The following is a 10,078-nucleotide window of genomic DNA, read 5'->3' as shown; positions in this document are numbered from 1 at the left end:
CCACAGTTTGGGGGGTGAGGAGTCCCCACAGTTTGGGGGGTGAGGAGTCCCCACAGTTTGGGGGGGGGGTGAGGAGACCCCACAGTTTGGGGGGTGAGGAGTCCCCACAGTTTGGGGGGGGGTGAGGAGTCCCCACAGTTTGGGGGGTGAGGAGTCCCCACAGTTTGGAGGGTGAGGAGTCCCCACAGTTTGGGGGGTGAGGAGTCCCCACAGTTTGGGGGGGGGTGAGGAGACCCCACAGTTTGGGGGGTGAGGAGTCCCCACAGTTTGGGGGGGGGGGTGAGGAGTCCCCACAGTTTGGGGGGTGAGGAGTCCCCACAGTTTGGGGGGGGGGGTGAGGAGACCCCACAGTTTGGGGGGGGGGTGAGGAGTCCCCACAGTTTGGGGGGGGTGAGGAGTCCCCACAGTTTGGGGGAGGTGAGGAGTCCCCACAGTTTGGGGGGGTGAGGAGTCCCCACAGTTTGGGGAGGGGGTGAGGAGTCCCCACAGTTTGGGGGGGTGAGGAGTCCCCACAGTTTGGGGAGGGGGTGAGGAGTCCCCACAGTTTGGGGAGGGGTGAGGAGTCCCCACAGTTTGGGGGGTGAGGAGTCCCCACAGTTTGGGGGGGTGAGGAGTCCCCACAGTTTGGGGGGGGTGAGGAGACCCCTCAGTTTGGGGTGGGCGAGGAGTCCCCACAGTTTGGGGGGTGAGGAGTCCCCACAGTTTGGGGAGGGGTGAGGAGTCCCCACAGTTTGGGGGGTGAGGAGTCCCCACAGTTTGGGGTGGGCGAGGAGACCCCACAGTTTGGGGTGGGCGAGGAGTCCCCACAGTTTGGGGTGGGCGAGGAGTCCCCACAGTTTGGGGTGGGCGAGGAGTCCCCACAGTTTGGGGTGGGCGAGGAGACCCCACAGTTTGGGGGGGGTCCCACAATCCCGGCGGGGAGCGATGAGGAGGGCCTTTGATGACCATTGAGTTTCGTTGGCCCGCACGAGGAAATGTCTGAGTTGGAGTCGATGACCTTTGAAGTTTGTCCTCTCTCCGTGTTGTCGTCAGACCAGCCCCTGAGAGCTGGTTCTCTCACATTCCTCGGCCGTGTTCCTGCTCCTTTATCAGCTGCTCGGCAGTGATAAGGGAATTCATTCCCTCTCCCGTCTCCAGGCAACACCATTCAGCGAGACGGGTCACTTTCCTACCCAGGGAACAAGGTGCAAAGATTCGCAACGAAAAGATTGCAGGATTGATCGGTGGGGGTGGCTGTGGTGAGTCGAGGGAGGGAGGGAGGGAGGAGACTCGTGCGGAGGAGCCTAAACATCCGGCCTGGCCCTACTGGGCCGAATGGCCTGATTCAAACCAGGCCAGCGATGGGTGACGGAGAGAGGGGGGTGTGGGGGGAGGTCGAGGAGCCCCTTAACCACAGTCCCTGGGGCTGGGGTACGACCCCTGATCCCCGGAGAGGGTGAAAGGTCAGTGTTTGGGATACGACCCCTGCTCCCCGGAGAGGGTGAAAGGTCAGTGTGTGGGGTACGACCCCTGCTCCCCGGAGAGGGTGAAAGGTCAGTGTGTGGGGTACGACCCCTGCTCCCCGGAGAGGGTGAGAGGTCAGTGTTTGGGGTACGACCCCCACTCCCCGGAGAGGGTGAGAGGTCAGCGTGTGGGGTACGACCCCCTGCTCCCTGGAGAGGGTGAAAGGTCAGTGTGTGGGGTACGACCCCTGCTCCCCGGAGAGGGTGAGAGGTCAGCGTGTGGGGTACGACCCCCTGCTCCCCGGAGAGGGTGAAAGGTCAGTGTGTGGGGTATGACCCCTGCTCCCCGGAGAGGGTGAAAGGTCAGTGTGTGGGGTACGACCCCTGCTCCCCGGAGAGGGTGAAAGGTCAGTGTGTGGGGTACGACCCCTGCTCCCCGGAGAGGGTGAAAGGTCAGTGTGTGGGGTACGACCCCCTGCTCCCCGGAGAGGGTGAAAGGTCAGTGTGTGGGGTATGACCCCCGCTCTCCGGAGAGGGTGAAAGGTCAGTGTGTGGGGTACGACCCCTGCTCCCCGGAGAGGGTGAGAGGTCAGTGTTTGGGGTACGACCCCCGCTCTCCGGAGAGGGTGAAAGGTCAGTGTGTGGCGATCGATCTGCGATCAGTATCCGTATCCTGCGAGTGACGTTCCCGATCGACCGGTGGTCCCTCCTCCTCCTCGGACCCCGGGCTGAAATCAAAGACCTGGTCCAGGTGGTAGAGCGGGGGAGGAGTGAGGGGCTCGATGAAGGACCAGGGTTCCAAGTCCAGTCTCTCCATCCTCCCGCCCGCGTCCCCCTCAGACTCCACCCTTCTGGTCACCCGGACTGAGGCCAAGTGGGACACGTCCAGAGGGGGCCCGCCCTTGACCACCGACTCGTACTGGGGCGGGGGTGAGATCTGGCGCAGCTGGAGGCCCCCCTCCTCCAGGGGCTCTCGTGGAACAGTCCAAACACCCCCCGTGGAGTCGGCCATGACAGTGCGATAGGATGGAATTTGATGCAGATCCCTGCGGGAGGGAGAGAGAGAGAGAGAGAGAGAGAGGTCAGAGCACCGATACCAAGAGCATAAGAAATAGGAGCAGGAGTAGGCCATTCGGCCCCTCGTCCCTGCTCCGCCATTCAATCAGATCTTCAACCTCAACTCCACTTTCCCGCCCGATCCCCTCGAGTCCAAAAATCTATCGATCTCAGCCTTGAATATTCTCAACGACTGAGCATCCACAGCCCCCTGGGGTAGAGAATTCCAAAGATTCACAACCCTCTGAGTGAAGAAATTCCTCCTCATCTCAGTCTAGGATGGCCGACCCCTTATCCTGAGACTGTGCCCCCTCGTTCCAGACTCTCCAGCCAGGGGGAAACAGCCTCTCAGCATCTACCCTGTCAAACCCCCTCAGAATCTCATCTGTTTCAATGAGATCACCTCTCATTCTTCGAAACTCCAGAGAGTCTCGGCCCATTCTACTCAATCTCTCCTCATAGGACAACCCTCTCATCCCAGGAATCAATCGAGTGAACCTTCGTTACACCCCCTCGAAGGCGAGTATCTCCTTCCTTAGATAAGGAGACCAAAACTGTACACAGTACTCCAGGTGAGGTCTCACCAAAGCCCTGGACAATTGTAGTAAGACTTCCTTACTCTTGTACTCCAATCCCATTGCAATAAAGGCCAACATACCATTTGCTTTCCTAATTACTTGCTGTACCTGCATGTTAACTTTCTGTGTTTCTTGTACCAGGACACCCAAATCCCTCTCAACACCAACATTTAATAGTTTCTCACCATTTAAAAAATATTCTGTTTTTCTATTCTCCCTACCAAAGTGAATAACCTCACATTTCCCCACATTATACTCCATCTGCCACCTTCTCTCCCACTCACTTAACCTGTCTATATCCCTCTGCAGACTCTGTGTGTCCTCTTCACATCTTACTTTCCCACCTAGCTTTGTATCGTCAGCAAACTATGAGACATTACACTCGGTCCCTTCATCTAAGTCATTAATATAGATTGTAAATAGCTGAGGCCCAAGCACTGATCCTTGCGGTACCCCACTAGTTACAGCCTGACAACCTGAGAATGACCCGTTTATCCCTACTCTCTGTTTTCTGTCTGTTAACCAATCCTCAATCCATGCTAATATATTACCCCCAATCCCATGAGCCCTAATCTTGTGTGGCACCTTATCGAATTCCTTTTGAAAATCCAAATATACTCCATCCACTGGTTCCCCTTTATCTCCCCTGCTCGTTACACCCTCAAAAAACTCTAATAAATTTGTCAAACACGATTTCCCTTTCATAAAACCATGTTGACTCTGCCGAATCAGATTATGATTTTCTAACTGCCCTGTTACCACTTCCTTAATAATGGATTCCAGCATTTTCCCGACGACTGATGTCGGTCTAACTGGCCTGTAGTTCCCTGTTTTCTCTCTCCCTCCTTTCTTGAACAGCGGGGTTACATTTTCGACCTTCCAATCCTCTGGGACCGTTCCAGAATCTAGGGAATTCTGGAAGATCACAACCAATGGATCCACTATCTCTGCAGCCTCCTCTTTCAAAACCCTTGGATATCAGCCATCAGGTCCAGGGGATTTATCGGCTTTTAGTCCCGTTATTTTCTCCAGTACTTTTTTCTCTACTGATATTAATTACTTTAAGTTCCTCACTCTCATTAGCCCCTTGGTTCCCCACTATTTCTGGTTTGCTTTTTGTGTCTTCTACTGTGAAGACAGATACAAAATAATGTTTAAAGTCTCTGCCATTTCCTGATTCCCCGTTATAATTTCTCCCGTCTCAGCCTCTAAGGGACCCACGTTTACTTTTGCGAATCTCTCCTGTTTACATACTTGTAGAAACTCTTACAATCTGTTTTTATATTTCTTGCTAGTTTACTTTCAGATTCTATTTTCTCTCTTTTGATCAATTTTCTAAAACTCTCCAATCCTCAGGCTCACTACTCTTCTTGGCAACATTATAAGCCTCTTTTGATCTAATACTATCCTTAACTTCTTTAGAACCGTAGAGCCATAGAAAAGATGCAGCACAGAAGGGGGCCATTCGGCCCATCCTGACCACGCCGGCTCGAAGAACAACCAGGTGCCCATTCCAATCCCACCTTCCAGCACCCGGTCCGTAGCCCTGCAGCTTACAGCACTTTAGGTGCAGGTCCAGGGACTTCTTAAGAGAGTTGAGGGTCCCTGCCTCTACCACCAATTCGGGCAGTGAATTCCATACACCCACCACCCTCCGGGTAAAAAAGTTTTTCCTCATGTCCCCTCTAATCCTGCCGCCAATCAGCTTAAATCTATGTCCTCTAGTTCTTGAACTCTCCGCTAGGGGAAACAGGTACTTCCTGTCTACTCGATCTGGGCCCCTCATAATTTTGTCCACCTCAATCAAGTCTCCCCTCAGCCTCCTCTGCTCCAAGGAAAACAACACCAGCCTATCCAATCTCTCCTCGTAGCTGCAATTTTCAAGCCCTGGCAACATTCTTGTAAATCTTCTCTGCACTCTCTCCAGAGCAATTACGTTTAGTTAGCCGTGGAGTTTTTATTTCTCAATGGAATGTATATTTGTTGAGAATATTGAAATATTTCTTTAAACGTTTGCCTTTGCTTTTCAAGCGTCATGCCCTTTAATTTAATTTCCCCAATCTACCTTAACCAACTCACCCCTCATCCCTCTATTATTGGCTTTATTTAAGATTAAGACTCGAATTTCTGACTTAAGTCACTCTCAAACTCAATGTGAAATTCTGTCATATTATGATCGCTCTTCCCCAGAGGATCCTTTACTGTGAGATTACTAATTAACCCTGTCTCATTACACAATACAAGATCTAAAATAACCTGTTCCCTGGTTGGTTCCCTGACGTATTGCTCTAGGAAACCGTCTCGAATACATTCCATGAACTCGTTCTCCAAACTACCTTTGCCAATTTGATTTGTCCAGTCCATATGATGATTAAAGTCCCCCACGATTACTGCATCACCTTTCTTACAAGTTCCTATTATTTCATGATTAATACTCTGTCCAATAGTATAGCTACTCTAAGGAGTCTCTCTCTCTCCATCAGAGACCCCTTTTAAAGAGGGAGTCTCTCTCTCTCCATCAGAGACCCCTATTAAAGAGGGAGTCTCTCCATCTGGGACCCCTTTTAAAGAGGGAGTCTCTCTCTCTCCATCTGGGACCCCTTTTAAAGAGGGAATCTCTCTCTCTCTCTCAGTCAGGGACCCCTTTTAAAGAGGGAGTCTCTCTCCCCATCAGGGACCCCTTTTAAAGAGGGAGTCTCACCGTCAGGGACCCCTTTTAAAGAGGGAGTCTCTCTCTCCCCATCAGGGACCCCTTTTAAAGAGGGAGTCTCTCTCTCCCCATCAGGGACCCCTTTTAAAGAGGGAGTCTCTCTCTCCCCATCAGGGACCCCTTTTAAAGAGGGAGTCTCACCGTCAGGGACCCCTTTTAAAGAGGGAGTCTCTCTATCTTTCCATCAGAGACCCCTTTTAAAGAGGGAGTCTCTCTCTCCCCATCAGGGACCCCTTTTAAAGAGGGAGTCTCTCTCTCTCCATCAGGGACCCCTTTTAAAGAGGGAGTCTCTCTCTCTCCATCAGAGACCCCTTTTAAAGAGGGAGTCTCTCTCTCTCCATCAGGGACCCCTTTTAAAGAGGGAGTCTCTCCATCAGGGACCCCTTTTAAAGAGGGAGTCTCTCTCTCCCCATCAGGGACCCCTTTTAAAGAGGGAGTCTCTCTCTCTCCATCAGGGACCCCTTTTAAAGAGGGAGTCTCTCCGTCAGGGACCCCTTTTAAAGAGGGAGTCTCTCTCTCTCCATCAGAGACCCCTTTTAAAGAGGGAGTCTCTCTCTCTCCATCAGGGACCCCTTTTAAAGAGGGAGTCTCTCTCTCCCCATCAGGGACCCCTTTTAAAGAGGGAGTCTCTCCATCTGGGACCCCTTTTTAGTCAGGGTCAGGAAGAGGGCTATAGATTTGACCCCAGCTCCCCAGAGAGGGGGTGAAAGGTCAGCGTCTCCCCCCTCCCACGACCCCTTTGGCAGCGAGCAGATGGTACCAAACTCCCAGGGGGCCTTACCGATGGATGCTGTGCCGTGTCCTGTTTGGTTCCTGGGCTGTGGGGTCCGCCTGGGGGGTTGTTCCGAGAGCCTCGTTGCCCCTCTTGAAGTGCTGGGTGATTCTCAGGGTGATGGCGATGATCAGGAACGTTGCTCCTGCAATGGACAGGGCCACCGCGATGGTGTACAGCTTAATGGTGATGCCTGACACGGCTGAATAGAACCACATCAGCATCACCACCCCCGGGATTAGCAGAGCGAAGCCCAGGGTCGTGGCTCCCCGGTGTGCTAGTCTTTGCGTGTGGCTCGACATTTCAAACCCCCCGACCCCCTCCACCGGCCGCGCTCTCTCTCCACTTCCTCAGTGGACAATCAATTCCGGAATTGCGGGATTCGGCAGAGAAGGATCCAGAGTTTCTGCAACATCCTGTGGGGGAAGAAAGATCAATCAAATCAAGGGAGGGATTGGCAGAAACGCTCCCCAAAAAACACAGCAGCAGAGGCCCAAAACAGAAAGTGCCCCCATATCTATATACTTACAAGTAGGATATCTATTAACTCGCTCTCTGATCCCCATTCTCTCGATCTCTCTGATCACCATTCTCTCTCTCTCTGATCCCCATTCTCTCTCTCTCTCTGATCCCCATTCTCTCTCTGATCACCATTCTCTCTCTCTCTGATCCCCATTCTCTCTCTCTCTGATCCCCATTCTCTCTCTCTCTGATCACCATTCTCTCTCTCTCTGATCCCCATTCTCTCCCTCTCTGATCCCCATTCTCTCTCTCTGATCCCCATTCTCTCTCTCTCTGATCCCCATTCTCTCTCTCTCTGATCCCCATTCTCTCTCTCTCTCTCTGATCCCCATTCTCTCCCTCTTTCTGATCCCCATTCTCTCTCTCTCTGATCCCCATTCTCTCTCTCTCTGATCCCCATTCTCTCTCTCTCTCTGATCCCCATTCTCTCTCTCTCTCTGATCCCCATTCTCTCTCTCTCTCTGATCCCCATTCTCTCTCTCCCTCTGATCCCCATTCTCTCTCTCTCTGATCCCCATTCTCTCTCTCTCTCTCTGATCCCCATTCTCTCTCTGATCCCCAATCTCTCTCTCTCTCTCTGATCCCCATTCTCTCTCTCTCTGATCACCATTCTCTCTCTCTCTGATCCCCATTCTCTCCCTCTCTGATCCCCATTCTCTCTCTCTCTGATCCCCATTCTCTCTCTCTCTCTGATTCCCATTCTCTCTCTCTCTCTGATCCGCATTCTCTCTCTCTCTCTGATCCCCATTCTCTCTCTCTCTGATCCCCATTCTCTCTCTCTCTCTGATCCCCAATCTCTCTCTCTCTGATCCCCATTCTCTCTCTCTCTCTCTGATCCCCATTCTCTCTCTCTCTGATCCCCATTCTCTCTCTCTCTCTGATCCCCATTCTCTCTCTGATCCCCATTCTCTCTCTCTCTCTGATCCCCATTCTCTCTCTCCCTCTGATCCCCATTCTCTCTCTCTCAGATCCCCATTCTCTCTCTCTCTCTCTGATCCCCATTCTCTCTCTGATCCCCATTCTCTCTCTCTCTGATCCCCATTCTCTCTCTGATCCCCATTCTCTCTCTCTCTGATCCCCATTCTCTCTCTCTCTGATCCCCATTCTCTCTCTCTCTGATCCCCATTCTCTCTCTCTCTCTGATCCCCATTCTCTCTCTCTCTCTGATCCCCATTCTCTCTCTCTCTCTGATCCCCATTCTCTCTCTCTCTCTCTGATCCCCATTCTCTATCTCTCTCTGATCCCCATTCTCTCTCTCTCTGATCCCCATTCTCTCTCTCTCTGATCCCCATTCTCTCTCTCTCTCTGATCCCCATTCTCTCTCTCTCTGATCCCCATTCTCTCTCTCTCTCTCTGATCCCCATTCTCTCTCTCTCTCTGATCCCCATTCTCTCTCTCTCTGATCCCCATTCTCTCTCTCTCTCTGATCCCCATTCTCTATCTCTCTCTGATCCCCATTCTCTCTCTCTCTCTGATCCCCATTCTCTCTCTCTCTCTGATCCCCATTCTCTCTCTCTCTGATCCCCATTCTCTCTCTCTCTGATCCCCATTCTCTCTCTCTGATCCCCATTCTCTCTCTCTCTCTGATCCCCATTCTCTCTCTCTCTCTGATCCCCATTCTCTCTCTCCCTCTGATCCCCATTCTCTCTCTCTCTGATCCCCATTCTCTCTCTCTCTCTGATCCCCATTCTCTCTCTCTCTGATCCCCATTCTCTCTCTCTCTGATCCCCATTCTCTCTCTCTGATCCCCATTCTCTCTCTCTCTGATCCCCATTCTATCTCTCTCTGATCCCCATTCTCTCTCTCTCTGATCCCCATTCTCTCTCTCTCTGATCCCCATTCTCTCTCTCTCTGATCCCCATTCTCTCTCTCTCTCTGATCCCCATTCTCTCTCTCTCTCTGATCCCCATTCTCTCTCTCTCTCTGATCCCCATTCTCTCTCTCTCTGATCCCCATTCTCTCTCTCTCTCTGATCCCCATTCTCTCTCTCTCTCTGATCCCCATTCTCTCTCTCTCTGATCCCCATTCTCTCTATCTCTCTCTGATCCCCATTCTCTCTCTCTCTGATCCCCATTCTCTCTCTCTCTGATCCCCATTCTCTCTCTCTCTCTGATCCCCATTCTCTCTCTCTCTGATCCCCATTCTCTCTCTCTCTCTGATCCCCATTCTCTCTCTCTCTCTCTGATCCCCATTCTCTCTCTGATCCCCATTCTCTCTCTCTCTGATCCCCATTCTCTCTCTCTCTGATCCCCATTCTCTCTCTCTCTCTGATCCCCATTCTCTCTCTCTCTCTGATCCCCATTCTCTCTCTCTCTGATCCCCATTCTCTCTCTCTCTCTGATCCCCATTCTCTCTCTCTCTCTGATCCCCATTCTCTCTATCTCTCTCTGATCCCCATTCTCTCTCTCTCTGATCCCCATTCTCTCTCTCTCTGATCCCCATTCTCTCTCTGATCCCCATTCTCTCTCTCTCTGATCCCCATTCTCTCTCTCTCTGATCCCCATTCTCTCTCTCTGATCTCCATTCTCTCTCTCTCTGATCCCCATTCTCTCTCTCTCTCTCTGATCCCCATTCTCTCTCTCTCTCTCTGATCACCATTCTCTATCTCTCTGATCCCCATTCTCTCTCTCTCTCTGATCCCCATTCTCTCTCTCTCTCTGATCCCCATTCTCTCTCACTCTGATTCCCATTCTCTCTCTCTCTGATCCCCATTCTCTCTCTCTGATCCCCATTCTCTCTCTCTGATCCCTATTCTCTCTCTCTCTGATCCCCATTCTCTATCTCTCTCTGATCCCCATTCTCTCTCTCTCTCTGATACCCATTCACTCTCTCTCTCTGATCCCCATTCTCTCTCTGATCCCCATTCTCTCTCTCTCTGATACCCATTCTCTCTCTCTCTCTGATCCCCATTCTCTATCTCTCTCTGATCCCCATTCTCTATCTCTCTCTGATCCCCATTCTCTCTCTCTCTGATCCCCATTCTCTCTCTCTCTGATCC

General features: G+C 52.0%; 1 protein-coding gene across 1 annotated transcript; it reads right to left on the bottom strand.

Annotated features, from left to right (window-relative positions):
• Window positions 1–334: 334 nt before the first annotated feature.
• LOC137308409 (uncharacterized) lies at window positions 335–6,971 on the bottom strand. Its single transcript, XM_067977147.1, has 2 exons — window positions 6,568–6,971; window positions 335–2,488 (listed from the first exon to the last, which is right to left on the bottom strand). The coding sequence occupies exons 1-2, from the start codon at window positions 6,858–6,860 to the stop codon at window positions 2,077–2,079; spliced, it is 705 nt and encodes a 234-aa protein (XP_067833248.1). The 5' UTR covers window positions 6,861–6,971; the 3' UTR covers window positions 335–2,076.
• Window positions 6,972–10,078: the final 3,107 nt, after the last annotated feature.

Source organism: Heptranchias perlo, unplaced genomic scaffold, assembly GCF_035084215.1.
Source record: "Heptranchias perlo isolate sHepPer1 unplaced genomic scaffold, sHepPer1.hap1 HAP1_SCAFFOLD_1300, whole genome shotgun sequence".
Classification (NCBI taxonomy): Eukaryota; Metazoa; Chordata; class Chondrichthyes; order Hexanchiformes; family Hexanchidae; genus Heptranchias; species Heptranchias perlo.
Note: the sequence above shows the minus strand (reverse complement) of the source record. Positions and strands in the feature narration are given on the sequence as shown.